At 40.5% G+C, this 18,248-nt stretch overlaps 1 protein-coding gene across 1 annotated transcript in view; it reads right to left on the minus strand.

The window, feature by feature from the left end:
* Positions 1-18,248, minus strand: part of DNAH6 (dynein axonemal heavy chain 6) — a 291,734-nt gene that overhangs the window by 114,359 nt on the left and 159,127 nt on the right. The window contains exons 38-45 of the mRNA XM_019942077.3: positions 16,090-16,311; positions 15,135-15,282; positions 12,650-12,807; positions 11,057-11,188; positions 6,140-6,311; positions 5,232-5,378; positions 4,560-4,633; positions 1,483-1,637 (exon numbers count right to left, since the gene is read on the minus strand). Coding sequence (XP_019797636.2) covers positions 1,483-1,637; positions 4,560-4,633; positions 5,232-5,378; positions 6,140-6,311; positions 11,057-11,188; positions 12,650-12,807; positions 15,135-15,282; positions 16,090-16,311 — 1,208 coding nt within the window. The remainder of the gene's footprint in view (positions 1-1,482; positions 1,638-4,559; positions 4,634-5,231; positions 5,379-6,139; positions 6,312-11,056; positions 11,189-12,649; positions 12,808-15,134; positions 15,283-16,089; positions 16,312-18,248) is intronic.

An 18,248-nucleotide genomic window follows, 5' to 3' on the forward strand; every position in this document is an offset into this window, starting at 1 on the left:
CTGCCACTCACCAGCTAGAGGGCTTCGGACAATTCACTTAATCTCTCTGTGGCACAGGGTATTGTCCAAAAATGCCTGCAATAATGTTTCTGGTCCTACTTGCTCTTTGACCCTATGAAGTGATAGAGTCTCTGATCCTGTCTTGTGAACTTGGGTAGCCCTGTATGATGCTTCTAATGACAGAGTATGGTAGAAGTGATGCTGAGTGACTTCCAAGGCTATGTTGTGAAAGGCCATTTGCCTTCTGCCTGGCTCTCTCTTGGGGCACGAGCCTTTGGAGCCCTGAATCACTGTGTAAGAAGCCCCTGCACTCTGATGCTGCCTTGCTGGAGAGACAGTGGAGTCCACAGGGAGGCAGAGATGGGCCAGGTGTTCTAGGTGCTGTCTGACTGCAACTGCATGAGAGACCCCAGGAGAGAATGGCTGGGAGCCATGAGAAATAATGAAAAAATAAAGCTACTAAGTATTACAGTGGATTATTATGTAGCAACAGACCACTGGAACATTCTCTGAGCCTTATATTTAGAAAGATCATGATATTGAGCCATACAGAGGTGTTATCAGAGTTAAATGAGATACTCCATATCATGGTTTATATTCACACTCAGTGCCATTATTATTATTATTACCACTCCAAAGGATGGAATGAATATCAGAAGTCAGAGGGAGTAGATTTTGACTTACTCTTGAAGGGTCATTTCAACACTTAAAACATTTTTTTATTGAAGTATAGTTGATTTACAATGCTGTACTAATTTCTTCTGTACAGTAAAGTGACTCAGTTATACATACATTATATATATATATATATATATATATATATATATATATATATATATATATATATATTCTTTTCCATTATGGTTTGTCACAGGATATTGAATATAGCTCCTTGTGCTATACAGTAGTACCTTATCATTTCAACACTTTTAACACATATTTACAATTTAAGAATTGTTCAACAGGACATGAGCCACTTTAAAAAGTTGTATATGCCCCAAGGACTACAGACGTTCAGGCTGGATACCTAGGTGTTGGGGATGACCCTTAAAGGATACTTGCAGTGGGTATGAGTCAGACTCAAAAGCAGTTAGAATGTATGATCCTTGCATTCAACTTGTTTTGCTATCAACAAAGCAAAACCCCCTATTTCTTTAGTCATGCATGTTAATCAGCCTGGTTATACTGTACATATCTGTAAACAACTTTAGATCTTTTTTTTGGAATGAGATAGGACATTTTAAAAAACCAAAACAATCTATTAATATTTAGCAAAGATAATGACCTCTGAGATTCCATAAAATGTTCATGTCATATATATTTTAAATATATCAAAAATACCTTTTAAGTTACAGCAAGATTTGCTAATAGACCTTTGTCCATCTAGCAATCTATTTAAAGAGTGTTTTACAACCTAATCCTTACCTTTTAATATAAATGAAATTAGATCAATGCATTATTAGGCACGTTATGGCACTATACCTTGAAACATGCTCTATAGCATCCTGGAAGAACACCAGCTTTACTTCTTTGGGATTTGTAAGGTTATAATCATCAAGATAGTCCTGTAGAACATTTGCGATTTTCTCCATATCAGGCATGTCATCATAAATCCGGTCAGTCTTATCTGCTCCAAACTAGATGATTTATTGGAGAAGAACCAAGTTGGATCAATTCTGATATATAAATGTATATAATATACATAACCTTAGGAGGGAACATTATTTTATCTATATTTTTATTTAATCATTTGCTTATATATGCTAACAGGGCTTTAAAACCAAGGAAATCAGTTTAAAGAAACTCAGACGTTCATGGCTAACTGAAAAATTCATTTAATTCAACCTCTTCAAGTGGTACACTGGAATTTCAATGATCTTCGCAATAAAACTCACACAGAAGCTCAGAAATGATTTGAAATTTTTTCTCACTTTAACTGACTCTGGTTTCATACTTTTGCTCTTACGCTGTTGACATCAGAAAAGCAAAATTGTTTAAAATTATGTATGGCAGATTGTGTTATAAAAAGTTATGCCAGAACTATACATAGTTTTTACACAGCAGTCATTTAATTAAATAAATCATTGAGCATGATATTTGGCGTAAACTATAGGCAACTGAGTGTCCGTTTGGACCTATTGATAATTTCTTGTCCTTGCCGTAGCAACTGCCCTAGGGACATTTTCTTTTGGAACCGTTGACTAAAATACATATAGGCAATGGAAGAAGAGTCCAACTACTCTTTTTGCTTTGCTTCATTTCCCCATTTGATAATAATATCGTTAGAAACACACAGGAAATATAATAACCACCTGAAAATAAACTTCGGATTTTGATTTTAAGAATACATTTAAATAGACATATTTCGCAGCAAGACCTTTTTTTGACCCACCTCCTAGAATATTGAAATAAAAACAAAAATAAATAAATGGGACCTAATTAGACTTAAAAGGTTTTGCACAGCAAGGGAAACCATAAACAAGACCAAAAGACAACCCTCAGAATGGGAGAAAATATTTGCAAACAAAGCAACTGACAAAGGATTAACCTCCCAAATATACAAGCAGCTCATGCAGCACAATAACAAAAAAACAAACAACCCAATCCAAAAATGGGCAGAAGACCTAAATAGACATTTCTTCAAAGAAGACATACAGATGGCCAACAAACACATGAAAACACATGAAAAGCTGCTCAACCTCACTCATTATTAGAGACAGGCAAATCAAAACTACAATGAGGTATCACCTCACACCAGTTAGAATGGGCATCATCAGAAAATCTACAAACAATAAATACCAGAGAGGGTGTGGAGAAAAGGGAACCCTCTTGCACTGTTGCTGGGAATGTAAATTGATACAGCCACTATGGAGAACAGTATGGAGGTTCCTTAAAAAACTAAAAATAGAATTACCATATGATCCAGCAATCCCACTACTGGGCATATACCCTGAGAAAACCATAATTAAACAAGAGTCATGTACCACAATTTTCATTGCAGCACTATTTACAATAGCCAGGACATGGAAGCAACCTAGATGTCCATTTACAGATGAATGGATAAAAAAGATGTGGTACATATATGCAATGGAGTATTACTCAGCTATTAAAAGGAACAAAATTGGGTCATTTGTAGAGATGTGGATGGACCTAGAGACTGTCATACAGAGTGAAGTAAGTCAGAAAGAAAAACAAATATCATATATTAATGCATATATGTGGGATCTAGAAAAATGGTATAGAAGATCTTATTTGCAAAGCAGAAATAGAGACACAGACATAGAGAACAAATGTATGGATACTAAGAAGGAAAAGGGGGGCAGGTGGGGGGAATTGGGAGATTGGGATTGACACATATACACTACTGATTCTATGTATAAAATAGACAACTAATGAGAACGTACTGTATAGCACAGGGAACTTTACTTAATGCACTGTGGTGACCTAAATGGGAAGGAAATCCAAAAAAGAGGGAATATATGTATATATATAGCTGATTCATTTTGCTTTACAGTAAAAACTAACACAACATTGTAAAGCAACTATACTCCAATAAAAATTAATTAAAAAATAGATATATTTCATACAAATAAATTGTTTAGTAATTTTTTTTAGTTGTCAGGGGTTATCAGGGTGGTGAGGTATTGCATATGTGTATGATATAAAGATGAGTCCATTCATTTGTTTAAACAGCATTGATTGAGAGCCTGCTATATACTTAGCTCTGTGCAGGAAACTAGGGATTTAGGGTGAACAAAACAAACATGGCCCTTGCCCTCTCAGGGACAGTAGGAATGTTGTACCCAAACAAGAGTCAACTTGGTAAAACAAGACAGCTATCTGTCAACATAGGTAGGGTGGTTAGACGGAAGTCTTCTAACATAGAATAATGTTACTCATCTAGAATAAGTCTATTCTAGGTAGGTCTAGAGGGTAAAATTAGGGCCTATGTGTAGATGTTGTTGGGGGGACAGACTTAAGGAACTTAGTACAAGGAAAATTTTGGTACTAATTAGAGCTACCCTGAAATGAAGAAGGCAGAACTGCTAACTAATTAGCTTCCCATAACTGGAAACCTCTGAGCAGAGGCTGAAGAACTACACAGGATTCTAGGAAAGGAATTGGAGTCCTGAGTTAAGAGACTAAATCTCTTTGCTTCCTTCCAAATCGAATACCTGATGGGTTTCGGATTCAAACTAATATTAAAATGAATGTAACTAGATCAGAAGTCAGCAATCTTTTTCTCTCAAGGGACATATAGTAAATATTTTAGGCTTTGCAGGTCGTATAGCCTGTGTTGCTACTACTCCACTCTGCCTAGTCATTAGAAAGCAGTCATATACATAGTACAGTCAAATGGGCTGTGGCTGAGTCCCTATAGAACTCCATTTACAAAAATGGGCGGTGGGTGGATTTGGACTATGGACCATAGCTTGCTGACCCCTGGTCTAGATCTCTAATCTTCACATGTGCAAAGCTCTTATAGAATATGAACTTGAAGTAGAAAATAGTAAATGTTTTATAGCCTTCAAATGTAGTCGTCAATACAACATACTTACCTTAATGAAATCTCCAAATATGATGGGCTTAGTCAAAAAATATTCCAGGCCTATTGCAATTCCAAAATGTTTGTCTATTCAAAAAACAAAATCAATTCTTAGTATAACAATAAGCTTGAATGCAGGATATTAATAATAAGATACACAGAATAATAACCCCTGTTACTTTATTTAGAAGCCTAATTGGTACACATGAAACTGAGGGAAAGCCATGTTAATGCCATACCACTTTAGTCTGGTTGATAATCCCCCAGATTTAAGATTAAGAATATTTACTATTAGTAAACATTTTATTAAATAACAGATATTGAATACATATTAATAAATAAGAAATACTTTAGAAATATCCTGGTTTCTTATCCAACAAAATGCTATTTTTTTTCCTACTTTCCCTCCTCTACTTAAAATGCTATACTGAATTAAGAATATTAACCCTTCCTGAATTTCAATGAAATGATTTTCATAATATTTCAAATATTGTTATATATTTGGGTCATATATAAATATATGAAGAAAAAACCTTTTACTCATGAATGCTTACAATTCATTTTGCTCATTTTAGAAACCAAATTGTGTCTCCCTGGTAGTCTAATGGCTAAGATTAGAAACCAAATTGTTTTTCTACTAAAAAAACCTAGCTAAATAAAGATTGATATAAAGATTGATATTTACTGGCCATTTCTGTCAAAATAGCATGGAAATAGTGCTTATCTTCATTATTAATCAAACGGTCATGGAAGACTCTTTGACATTCATGGCAAAAAAGTCTAAATATCTGTATCTCTTCTCTTATTGTTCCTGGATCACATTGAAGGATACCTGTTTTTTAAGAAAAGGAGAAAAGAAGAAAAATTCTACAATTGTGGAATATCTAGTAGTTTAATTAAGGAGGAAATCCTTAAGTCCAACTTTATCCCCACACTACCAGAAATGGATGGTTCCCCAGTGGATATACACATATAATAATGGTGAGCTCATTTTTTGAAAGCAAAACTGGGGACACATTAGCGGTGAAAATGGGGAGGGTAGCAGAAGGGGGATATGGGGCCTAAAGAGAATTATTTTTTAAGTTGTGAGGTATTATATAGCAGGGTCTTATGCTGTTAACGAATGATCTGATAGAAGAGGAAGCATTGACAATGCAGAAGGGAAGGGGGAATTATAAGAGCAAAATCCTTGAGTCGGCAGGAGGGGATGCGATTCAATACTGGGGTGGGGGGGACTATTGGCACATGTTAGGGGCAGGGACAGCTGAACCACTGCAGTGGGAGGGAAGGCAGATGCAGGATGTCTGGGAGATCTGGAAGAGGAGGACCTTCTGGTTTGATTGCTTCTATTTTTTTTCAGTGAAAAAGAAGACAGGCCACCAGCTGGGAGTGAGAAATGGGAGGGTGGTTTGAGGAAAGCTGTGAAGTAGCCAGTCTGGGGTGGGGGTGGAGGGTGACTTGAACAGGAACATTGTAATGGGATTTCCAGGCAAGTCTCAGACACCCATGTACACACACTTCTACTGAGAGATCTGGGGGTGAATGGAAATGGAACGAGGGTGCAGGGCAGAGAATGAAGGTTCCATACACTACCTTGCACACATTTGGATAAATCCCTCAAGTTAAAGACATAATGAGACTTGGCTGGTGTAGGCAGAAGATCCACACTCATCCTGTTATAGATCTCAACTGAGGCTTCCACAATTTTGGATGCAGTTTGCTTTACAGCTGGTGGGAAGTCATTTAGGAAGCCACTTAAGATGGCCTAGAATCAGAAATGTAATATGAGAGGGTTAGATTTTTTTTTTAACCAAAATTTATCTTTCATATACTCCAGATCTGACGATACTTTTTCTAATAATAAGTAGAAAACCAAATTACAGTGCAAGGACATGTGGATGTTAAAACTCTTCTTTTCTAGATGTGGCACATGTATACAACGCTATATTACTCAGCCATAAAAAGGAATGAAATTGAGTTATTTGTAGAGATGTGGATGGACCTAGAGAGTGTCATACAGAGTGAAGTAAGTCAGAAAGAGAAAAGCAATTATCATATAATAACGCATATGTGTGGAATCTAGAAAAATGGTATAGATGATCTTATTTGCAAAGCAGAAAAAGAGACATAGACGTAGAGAATAAATGTATGGATACCAAGGGAGAAAGGGTGGGGGGAGGGAGGAATTGGGAGACTAGGATTGACACATATACATTATTGATATTATGTATAAAATAGACAACTGATTGGAACATACTGTATCGCACAGGGAACTCTACCTGATGCACTGTGGTGACCTAAATGGGAGGGAAGTCCAAAAGGGAGGGATGTATGTATGTGTATGGCAGATTCACTTTGTTGTGCAGTGGAGGCTAACACAACATTGTAAAGCAACCATATTCCAATAAAAATTAATTAAAGAAAAAACTCTTCTGGGGGAGGGATAAACTAGGTGTTTGGGATTAGCAGATACAAACTACCATATATAAAATAGACAAACAACAAGGTCGTAGTGGTTAGCACAGGGAACTATATTCAATATCCTGTAATAAACCGTAATGGAAAAGAATATGAAAAAGACTATATATATACCTATAACCGAATCACTTTGCTGTACACCTGAAACTAACACAACATTGTAAATCAACTACATTTCAATGAAGGAAACTCAAAACACAAAAAACAAAAACACCCTCTTCTTTCCATTTCAGAATATGTTCTCCAGAATGGACTCACTTCTGTCCTCTGTGACTGTCTGGTGCTGCCTGAGCAGCATTCACAGCTGACCAGTGGACTTACCGTGAACCCACTCTCAAGTGATTAGACCTCATCTGGCTGTGGGTCCAGAGGGTCTTCACGGAGTGCTCACACTTATCTGGAAATGAGCTGAAGTCCTCTCTCTGATTCTTATGGGTGAATGACCAACAAATCTGTAGACTTTCACCCTCATGTATATTGAAAGTTCGACTTACTGACACCTGTGAACTCCCCACCCTTCCGCTTCCCTAGCTCAGTGTATGGCCCCACCCTCCACTCAGATCAGGAACTTGGAAGTCTCTTTTCTCTTCTTTTTTAAAAATTTATTTATTTATTTTTGGCTGCATTGGGTCTTCGTTGCTGCGCGCGGGCTTTTCTCTGGTTGCGGCGAGTGGGGTCTACTCTTCGTTGCGGTGCGCGGGCTTCTCATTGCGGTGGCTTCTCTTGTTGTGGAGCACGGGCTCTAGGTGCGTGGGCTTCAGTAGTTGTGGCTTGCAGGCTCTAGAGCACAGGTTCAGTAGTTGTGGCACATGGGCTTCGTTGCTCCGCAGCATGTGGGATCTTCCTGGACCAGGGCTTGAACCAGTGTCCCCTGCATTGGCAGACGGATTCTTAACCACTGTGTCACCAGGGAAGTCCTAGAAGTCTCTTTTGAAACCTGCCCTTCTTTGTCCCCCACAGTCGCTCTTGAATACATTTCTTGAATCTGCCTGCTTCCTTCTGTTCCCCTTGACGACACCCCATTCCAGCCCTCACTCCTTTTCATCTGGGCTTCCTCACTCCCTCCTTACTCATTGGCCTCTCCATTCCCACTCATCTCCCTTCTGTTACCTTTAATCAGGGAAATAAGGCCCTGCACCCCCACCAGTGCATACTCTGCCCCTGCCCAGCCTCTTCTCCTTACCCTCTCTCCCCACCAGATGCTGTGTCAGCCTCCCTGGCCTTACTACCCATGCTCTCTTCTCCCCCAGGACCCATTCCCACAGGGCTCTCTGCTTCGCAGGGACTTTCTCATCCTTCATGTTGGATATTACATGTCCTTCAGAGAGGCCTTCCCTGACTACCCAATCTAAGATAAGTCCTCCCATCAGTCTCGCTTATGGCTCTCTGATCTTCTCATATATCACTTGCCACAAGCTGAGAGTACGTATTTATTAGCCTTCTAGCCCCAGTTGCTAGGGAAACTCATATTACATTTTTAAATAGATAAACTCCCATCACCATTAGCCTTGGAATTACTTATGGGAGAAGGCGCCAGAATGCATATCAAATGCTTGCAAGTCAGCCCTCGTGACTTTAGATTTGGGGCTCATATATGACATAGTTTGAAATAAATCAAAGTATTTGTTTTCAATGAGCCTTCTGTTGAACATTATTTGTAAAAGCAGTTTGTGAGGACTATCTTTTTGAGGTACTGTCCTGACGAGCCCCCAACATGAATGTAACATTCTCCTTTTTGGACCTCATGTTGAGTAGGACCATCCTAATACGACAAAAATAAAAATCCCAGTCTGTTTATTCTCCATCACACAAATACTAACACAGTTTACATCTATATCTATCTAATATATAGTATAGTTACATATATATAAATACTGTCATATATATATACAAAACAACAAATTTACTTTAACTTATTGATTTTGCTTTTTTCAATTCTTGGTAATCCCCAAGTTCTTTCTCCTCCATACGATAAGGACAGGAAAGGTGGGCTGTGAACTCTGCTTAGATGGGCTGTGATTAAAAAGAAAGTTTGGGGGCTTCCCTGGTGGCACAGTGGTTGACAGTCCGCATGGCGATGCAGGGGACATGGGTTCGTGCCCCGGTCCAGGAAGATCCCACATGCCGCGGAGCGGCTGGGCCCGTGAGCCATGGCCACTGAGCCTGCGCGTCCGGAGCCAGTGCTCCGCCACAGGAGAGGCCACAACAGTGAGAGGCCCGCGTACCAAAAAAAAAAAAAAAAAAAAAAAAAAGTTTGGGATCCAAGGCCTTTTTTTCTACAGACAAAATCTCCAGTCTGTTCTGCTAATGAGAAAAATATACTTCCCACCTGAATGCAGTCCAACCCAGAATCTCTCAGTTTTGCTGCATTTCATTTCTATTACCACCCACAGCTAGGGTGAGTTTTAAATGATAGCCTCTAAGTTACAGTGGGAAAAAGCAGTTCCTGCCTGTTTTCATCTGTAACGTGTTTGCTGGCTGATGTTCCTGTAAGTGACACATTTCCGTAGATGTGATTCCCACAGGCAGAGGGAGGAGGCTGAAGGTTGGGATCACTTTCATTTCCAGGAGCTCAGACTCTACCTTCTTCCTCCCACCCAAAAAAATATTTTGGAATCATTAAGAATGACATTTTGTTGTTGTTGTTAGGGTAACTTTGAATTTGCTTGAATTTGTTAAAATGTAAAATAATTTGCGAATTTAGTACCTTATCATCAGGCATAAGTTACTTGGGACACCCCCTCATCACTGATCACATCACAAAGTGTGTCAGGATACCATGGTGGGAATCACTCACTTCAAACTTTAGAATATACACATAAAGGTTCTCAACAAAAGGTAGGATTTAAAAAAGTCTAATACTTGTGTTGGTCCCCGTTACCCACTTCCTGTCATGTTCTGTACTTGCTACTTAATTATGGTAGATAAGCTCCCATCCTTTCCTATTCTAAAGTACTCTCTAAAAGTTTTCCGAAATGTGGCAGTTCTTATGTATCCTTTTGGCATTAGCTCCTAAACAGCTTATTGGAACGACTTCAAATTTATTAAAAATAATTTCCCATGGATGTAATTTCAATATGAAAACCACTTTCCAGCTGACTGTTGTGTATGTACTGGTTCTGGTCCTTTCTCTCCTCTAAGAAGACCCCATTGGAAGGAGAGGCTGATGCAGGTAAATGCAGAGGCTCACTTTATGCCTGTATCACTGCCTCTTTGGCTCCTGGGTGATTGCAACCAAAGCCAGTTTCTTCAGACCAGTCACCTGTCTCATCCTACCTGGATGCACACATTACCACTTCCTGCCTCTGTGACCACATTCACCTGTGTGTTTCTGTCCACCCCTGTCAATTCCACCTTGTAGGACTCAGCTCACTGGCTGTCTCCTCTGAGCGTCTTTGCTGGTTGGTATGACATACTCGCTCTGGTCATGCTGCTTTGTGGTCTCGCATCATTCTACTTAGGTTAATGCCTTGCACTTTCTGAACCCTTCTGCTGATCCCTTACAGGGCAGACACAGTTATTTCCCCCAGTTAAAGGACGAGGAAGTGGTCCCCTGGGGAAGTTTGTGCAGATGGAAGAAATAAGCGTGGTTGTTTCTGCTGTGGGGGTGGTGGCAGCAGGGATGATAAATTCTGGGTTGATGTGTTGAGCCTGAGCCCGCTGGGTTATCAGGGGTGGTGTCTGCTGGGCAAGTGGACATAGACATGGCGATCAGCGAGGAGACGAGCACAGAGGCCGGGGCTGGGTAGGGATGAGATCTGCTGAGAGTCAAGGGCCTGGGACATAGCCTTCTTTAGAGGTAGGGGCAGTGTTCTGACCAGCTTTCTGCATTCCTAAAACTACCTCTGAGACCACAAACGCAGAAGGCCATGATGCAAATGCCTATAAGCTACTGCCCAGATGCCCCTGTGCTTACCTGGTTTCTGCTGAGGAAATGATGGATGGGCTCCCTAGAAACGGACTGTTCTGTGTGAATCTTGGAACAAATAAGTTTTCTTTTCCCCTCTTGCCCAAGTTGGAATCCAGCCTCACCTGAAAAATCTGTTTCAGACTGTGCTCTGAGGGCATCGGGAGACAGAACATGCTGAAGTGTCGGATGAAGCGGGCGGTCACGGGGTTGCGGCCACCACCTGGAGGTGCGCACGCTGATACAATCGTTACATCCTGTATGGAGAGAAATCCACTCGGGTCACCCAGCAAAGAAGGACATGCAATGTGCCCATCCCAACAGTAGGACTCAACCAACAGTTTTGGAGGACCTACCCTAGGACAGCATTGTGTTATATTTTCCAACACATTATCTGACTTAATTCTCACAACCACCTCAGGAGATCACTGTTGTTATCTCCGGTTTGTAGATGAAAAAATCAAGGCCCTGGTTGATAAATAAGTTACTCAAGGTTACTTAGCTAACTCATCTATCTTGTATAAATACTCCTATGTAAAAATCTAATCTTAAAAAATTGTAAGAATTTGTACCTTAGGTTAAAATATATTTAATAAATACTAAGTATAGTCAGTTCTTGTTTTTTGTGGTAGCTGTGTTCTATAAAATTGCCAGGAACACTGAATTAATGCACCCTGAACCATTGCTCCTAGGGGAAATACAGGGCTAGGTTCCTTTGAGCCTCTGGTCATAACATGTTCTACTGGTCAATACATGATATTGTAGGTGCTTCTGGCCTTGCCTCCTCTCTAGTCCATACCTTCCCTGCAGCCAAGGGGATCTTTCTACAATGTTTCCTTCAGAGGCTCCTAATCACATTCCTCATCATGGCACCATGGCGCCCTGGGCTGACCTTTGCATGTCCTGCTGCTTTGCTGCTCACATTCCACACCCCCATGGTGTCTCACATTACTTGCTTTGAGATGTAAATAACTCCCTTTCCTTGCTTTGCCCTGCCCTGCCTGCGAAATCCTGTTCTGACATCACCTCTTCTGGGAAGGATTCTCTCATCATCAACCCAGTGCCCACCCCTGCTCCCCTCCAGTCTCTTTCCACTTATCAACCTACATTATAAACACATGTTCAGCCATCCTCCAAAGCTGAGCCCTCCAGGAGGCCGGGGCTGTCTCAGTTGTCTATAAATCTCATTAATCAAGCATGGCGAGAAGCCAATACAGACTGAATGAATTGAGTTACACACAAGAAATGCAGAGGCCATATGTCATGGGCTGAATTATGTGTCCTTCTCTGCCTCCTCTTGGCCAATCATGTGTTGAAGCCCTAACTCCCCGTAACCCACAATGTGACTGTATTTGGAGGTAGGGTATTTAAAGAGGTAATTTAGTTAAGATGAGGTCACTATGGTGGGTCCTAATCCAATATGACTGGTGTCCTTACAAGAAGAGACAGTTTGGACATGGATACAGGGAGAAAATCATAAGAAGACATAGGGAGAACACGGCCATCTATAAGCCAAGGAGAGAGGCCTCAGAATAAACCAACCCTACTGACATCTTGATCTTGGACTTCCGCCTTCTAGAACTGTGAGAAAATAAATTTCTATAGTTTGAGTCACCCAGTCTGTTGTACTTTGTTATGGCAACCCTAGCAAATGAATACACCATATTTCACTGCCATTTAAACTGAAACATGCAAAGTAATTTAAAACCTAAAGTAACCTGTATGTCTTTCCAAAAGAGTTTGTTTCTGTCATAAAATCCACCAAAATCTTGATATTGCCGAAGTAATTCAATGGGAGGCTGAGAGCCATAGTGATCCAGTCTGGGCATGTTTAAATCGTCAACAAAAATCACAATTCGTTTGTTTCCTGGTGCTCCTAGGAAACAACATGAATTTAAGAATTATTATTTGCCCTTGGTAAACGTAAGACGAGACTTAGGTAAGGCTTTGGACTCAGTGAACACCGTGCAGGTCATAATGAGCTCAGTTTTCTACAGAGTGAGAAGGGTCCCAGCAGAGTCTTGTCTTGAGGACGAGAGATCTCCCTCTGGCCCCATCCAGGCTCCGACACGAAGCTGTGGATCTTAGCACTTCAGTTGACCTTCCTCAATCCCACCCACTCCCACTGCCCTCACCAACTGTGTGGCCTGGGGTGAGTAAAGTCATTTCCTTTTCACAGGAGGAAGCAGAAGAATCCCAAAAGTTTCCTTACATAAATGCCATCCCACCACCCCCTACAGGGAAAACAGGACAGGATATTCAAAACATCCTTATTACATCAAAGGGAAAGCCAGTGCAATGGAGCTGTACAATGGCATATTTAACTTAAAGAAAGTCAATATATACATTCAGAAGAAAAAAAAGAGTGATAACACAGAAGAGAGAATAACTTAAGAAGAGGAAGTGACTCCACTACGCTGGCATCCAGCATGTGACAATTCCAAAGAGAATGAGGCAAACTCAGTGCCCCACTTCATCTTCTGGCCTCTGGAAGCCAAGTAGCAGGTCAGGGGTGGGGAGGCGTGCTATGAGTACCATTCATAAAAATTTGGGGCCCCCACCAGAAAGACTGGCTTCCTTTGCCCTGCGCCTACCTGAGCAGGAAAAGGGTAACAGAGAGGGGCTAGGAAAGCAGCTGGCATGACAGGGCCTGTGAGATGATAGACAATGTGGAAGGTAGCTGGGCCTGAGCTCTGCCTAGTGCTCCACCCAGGAGGGCTGTGGGCTGGGCAAGTGGACCCCAGCAGCAGGAGGCTGCAGGATGTGCCACTGGAGGGTGGGACAAAGTGGGTCTGAGACCGTGATTCCCAACATCAGGGAACCTTCCAGTGGGAAGGTCAATGCTTGGCCTGTGCACAATTCTTCTGGGAGGCCCTGAGAAAACCTGCTCCTGGAAGCCTGCCACGCTGAAAGCGTGGACAACCATCAGGCCAACGGAGAAGCAGGGGCAATCCACAGAGGCCCACCTAAACTTCAGTTAGGGAGAACCTTGTCCTTCCCTTCTCCTCCCATCCAGATACACTAGAGCCTCCTAGAGGGAGGGTGGGAAGAGTAAAAGAGCCCCCATATCCCTCCAGCGCCTCCAGCCACAAACCTGGCTTACAGCAGAGGAGAGGAAGAGCTTTAAATTGGGTTTGGACTGATTAACAACAAGGTCATACTGTATAGCACAGGGAACTATATGAAATCTCCTGGGATAAACCATAACGGAAAAGAATATAAAAAATGTATATATGTGTATAACAGAATCACTTTGCAGTACAGCAGAAATTAACACAACATTGTAAATCAACTATACTTCAAAAACAAAAAAAAGACAAAAATAAATTTTGGGGTTTGGATTGAAGCTTTACATTGGACCAGACTCAAAATTGCAAGTGACCAGAAGGTTATGGTATTTATCTAAGCGGTTAATAAGGCAGGGTGAGAGAGATCCCACAAAGCTTGGCGGAAAGCGCTGACTGAAGGAAACACCAAAACATTTTCACGCTTATTCCCTACTGAGTTCAGATAAGTCAGTGCACCAGACATAAAGAGGTTTTTTTTAATTTTTTTTTTTTTTAATTTTTGGCTGCATTGGGTCTTTGATGCTGTGCGCGGGCTTTCGTTAGTTGCTGCGGGCAGGGGCTACTCTTCGTTGCGGTGAACGGGCTTCTCATTGTGGTGGCCTCTCCTGCTGCAGAGCATGGGCTCCAGGCGCACAGGCTTCAGTAGCTGTGGCACGCGGGCTCAGTAGTTGTGGTTCGCGGGTCCCAGAGTGCACACTCAGCAGTCATGGCGCACGGACCTAGTTGCTCCGCGGCATGTGGGATCCTGCCAGTCTCTCAAACCCATGTCCCCTGCATTGGCAGGTGGACTCTTAACCACTGTGCCACCAGGGAAGCCCCTGTTTGTTTGTTTTAAATAAAGGGAAATCAATGCAGGTTTGAAAGCATGGCATGAGTGGAGAGAGGGAAAGCCTCGGAGAGGCAGAGATTGAAGATGCTCTGAGTTGAAGGTGATGATAGAAATAAACTACCTGCTTGCTAACAGTAAGATATCTAGATCTATACCCAGGAGAGAATACCATTAACAGAATTACCTTTACAAATAAATTAAGCAAAGAAAATATCCAATTGTAATTTTATTACATGCACGGTTTATGTGACTTATTAGCATTTAATAATTAATTTGTGTGAGACAAATGACAAGGATAATTCTTACCTAGAATATTTTTTCTTTTCCTTTCCAGTTTTGATTCAATGATCTCTTGTGTTCTTGCAGATGAAGTTTGAGCAGAAAAATTTAGATAAACAGGAACATAGCCAGCTGATTCTTGAATTCTATTTAGCAGTCCTTTTGTAATAACAGACTTTAAAATAAAAAAAAATGTTAATTGATTTCTCATTCAATATAAAATCTTTCAATTGTCTATATCAGTAATATTCCAGAACAATGAGTAAGAAACAGGACAGAAAAGGACAGAGGTTAAAGCCAGATTGAAATATCTGCCTTTCTCTTCCTGGAGATTCCGTTTAATGATATTTATCAGAGCCAAAGAAATATCCTAATCAGCTCTATCTCAGCAAAAGTTTTTATTTTAGGATCATACCAAAAGCCATCTTGGTTACTATCCAAGTCAATTTGATAGTAAGATTTAGAAACTCAGAAATAATTTAGAGGGGAAACAGTGAGTGTCTGTTTATATGGATTCCCCCCAAACCAAGAAGAAGACCAAACAATCAGCCTTTTCCTCTATACTCCACTTTTCCTAAACACCATCGCTGTGTCGGGTAGAAGTAAATGGGCAGGAGGGGACAGACTGACCTTCATCAATAGTCCATTGGGGACACAAACTGCCTTGACAAATTCCCACCTTAACCTGTGCAGTGGCAGCCCTAGAACTTCTAAAGGACACAACATAAAAGCCCCCAAACACAGAAGATTGGTCCACAGGGTTCTCTGGTTTATATATATTATTGACACCCAGGATTTATTCAGAAAGTGGCAAACTGTGCAGTCGATATAGATTCAGCACAGTCACATTCTTCCTGAAAAAATAATCAAAATTCAAAAGGAATTCCCCTGAGAAATAAGGTATTATTTACGGAGCTTACAATTCTAAGTTCACCATGCCCTTGTTTCGGACAGGACTTCTTGTTTGATGTAGGTTTCCTACCTTGCCAACTCCCGTTATTCCGGTAAACAGCACTGAATGCCTGACCGCCAGTAGTTTTTCCATTAGATACCCAAAGCGCACTGTGTCAGCTGTAGGGACAAGCATTTCAAAAAACGGAATATCTCGGCTGTACTTGAAGGTGGGTATGATTTGTTCCCAGGGATCCAGCCGTTTGGTGTCAAAGTCCATGTGAATGCTCCACAGATCACCAGAACTGGGAAGCTAGAGTATAAAATTAAACATCACTTTCAATAGGATTGACACATGGCAACAGAAATATTTACACAGAAACAAAGGCAGTCATGGAACATGGATGGATTTGGATTTTTGTTCCTTTGTGGAAAAGTAGTTGTTTAAGATCAGAGTCTAATTCTTTAAGCTTAATCATGCAATGCAGTATAGTAAAAACCTGATATATTGACTATATCAAAACCCCATATTAGAATTGTAAATCATTTTCAATTCAATCCAACATTCAGGGGCTTACTCCATGCCAAATACTGTGTTTGGTGTTAGGGGAAAATGCTGAATCAGACCCAACCTCTGCCTTCAATGACCTTGTAATCTACCTGGGGGACACAAGCACATTAGTTAATACTCATGGAGAAATAAGGGTTATAGTGGAGTTTAGTACACTCACAAAGGAGAGATGGCTCATTTCTACTTGCAGGAGAGTTATAGTTGTGGCTAGAGATTTAGGAGGGCTTCTAAGGGGTGGTGATGCTACAACTTAGATTTGAAGGACAAGCAAGAGTCAGTCTTTGTCCTTCAAGCAAGGTAAAGAAGGGATGAGATGGGGATGGGGAAGAAGGAGTCAGGGTTCAGGCTCAGAAAACAGGTCTGGAAGCCATGGAAAGTGGCATGCATGTTGGGGACTATAAGAGATAAGTCTGGAAACACAGATGGGGCCAAATTATAAAAATGTCATTTATTAAAGAGCTTGCAGCAAGAGTTCAGTGAAGGATTCTAAGTAGGTGTGTGACATGATCAGATTACATTTCAGAAAGTTCATTCTGGCAGCTGTACAGAGCAGTGGTGTTTCAAGCACACTTGACAGTGACTCAATTTGACATGGTGACATGGTACATACATATATATATGTGTGTTCAAATATGTATAATATTCACCCCAACTATCACTCTATTTTATATTCTATTCTATTTTTAAGAAAACTTTAGGATTTTCTACATATTCAGTTATGTTTTCTGCAAATAATGACAGTTTCATTTCCTTTCTAAAGTTTATTTATTTTTTCCTTGCCTTATTGCACTGGCTAGGATCACCAATATAGTGTTGACTAAAAGTTGTGATAGTGGATATTTCATTTTTAAAAATTGGGTTAAGAGTCTTTCAACTGATTTCATGACCAATTAATAGATTGTAACCTGTAATTCTAAAAAACAATGGTGTATAGGTGAATTAGACAGGACTGGACCAAAAGCAAGGGAATAATAAATAGGCTATTTTAACAACCAAGAAAAGAAATGAAAAGAACCTGAGTTATTCAGAGGCAACAAGGAAGAAGAGAAGAGGAAATATTTGAAAAAAATTAATTAGAAGAAAAAATCCATTCACTTTACTCAGGTCAGTAAAGAAAGAAGAATCTATAACACTCATTGAGTTCTGGCTACTATTACGTGGCTGTCTGGCCATTTACTAAAGCAAGAAACAAAAATCCAACAGCAGCTGTACAGCGTAATAGATAATAGGATATTACTATTAAAAAACTGAGTACATAGTGAAAAATCTTCTCCTGTGCTCTTTTGACACGTGCCGTCGTGCTTCAAGCACTTCTTCACTATCTGACAAAAGATATTCTGGGCTCTTCGAACTTTCCCTGCTTCAGTACTGGAATCAGCTGTTTCACTAAGGTGCTTTGGTTCTCTTTCATGGAGAATAGTATTTAGAAATCAGTAACTAAGTATGCTCATTGCTATTGAGGTGTCATTCCTTCTAGTTCCTCTCAGCAGACAGAAGTAAGAAATTTATGTATGGATGGATGTATAGACCCATATATATATATTCCATGAGTACCAAAACCTATAATTCCAATCCAATAACACAAGGTGCATTCTAATCTTTCTCTTCCATATTTGTTAAGTCCCTTCTCTTAACAGTGAGAAACCTCGTTGCCATTATCTTCAATATATTGATTCATT

The sequence above is a fragment of the Tursiops truncatus genome, chromosome 14 (assembly GCF_011762595.2).
Source record: "Tursiops truncatus isolate mTurTru1 chromosome 14, mTurTru1.mat.Y, whole genome shotgun sequence".
NCBI classification, from domain to species: Eukaryota; Metazoa; Chordata; class Mammalia; order Artiodactyla; family Delphinidae; genus Tursiops; species Tursiops truncatus.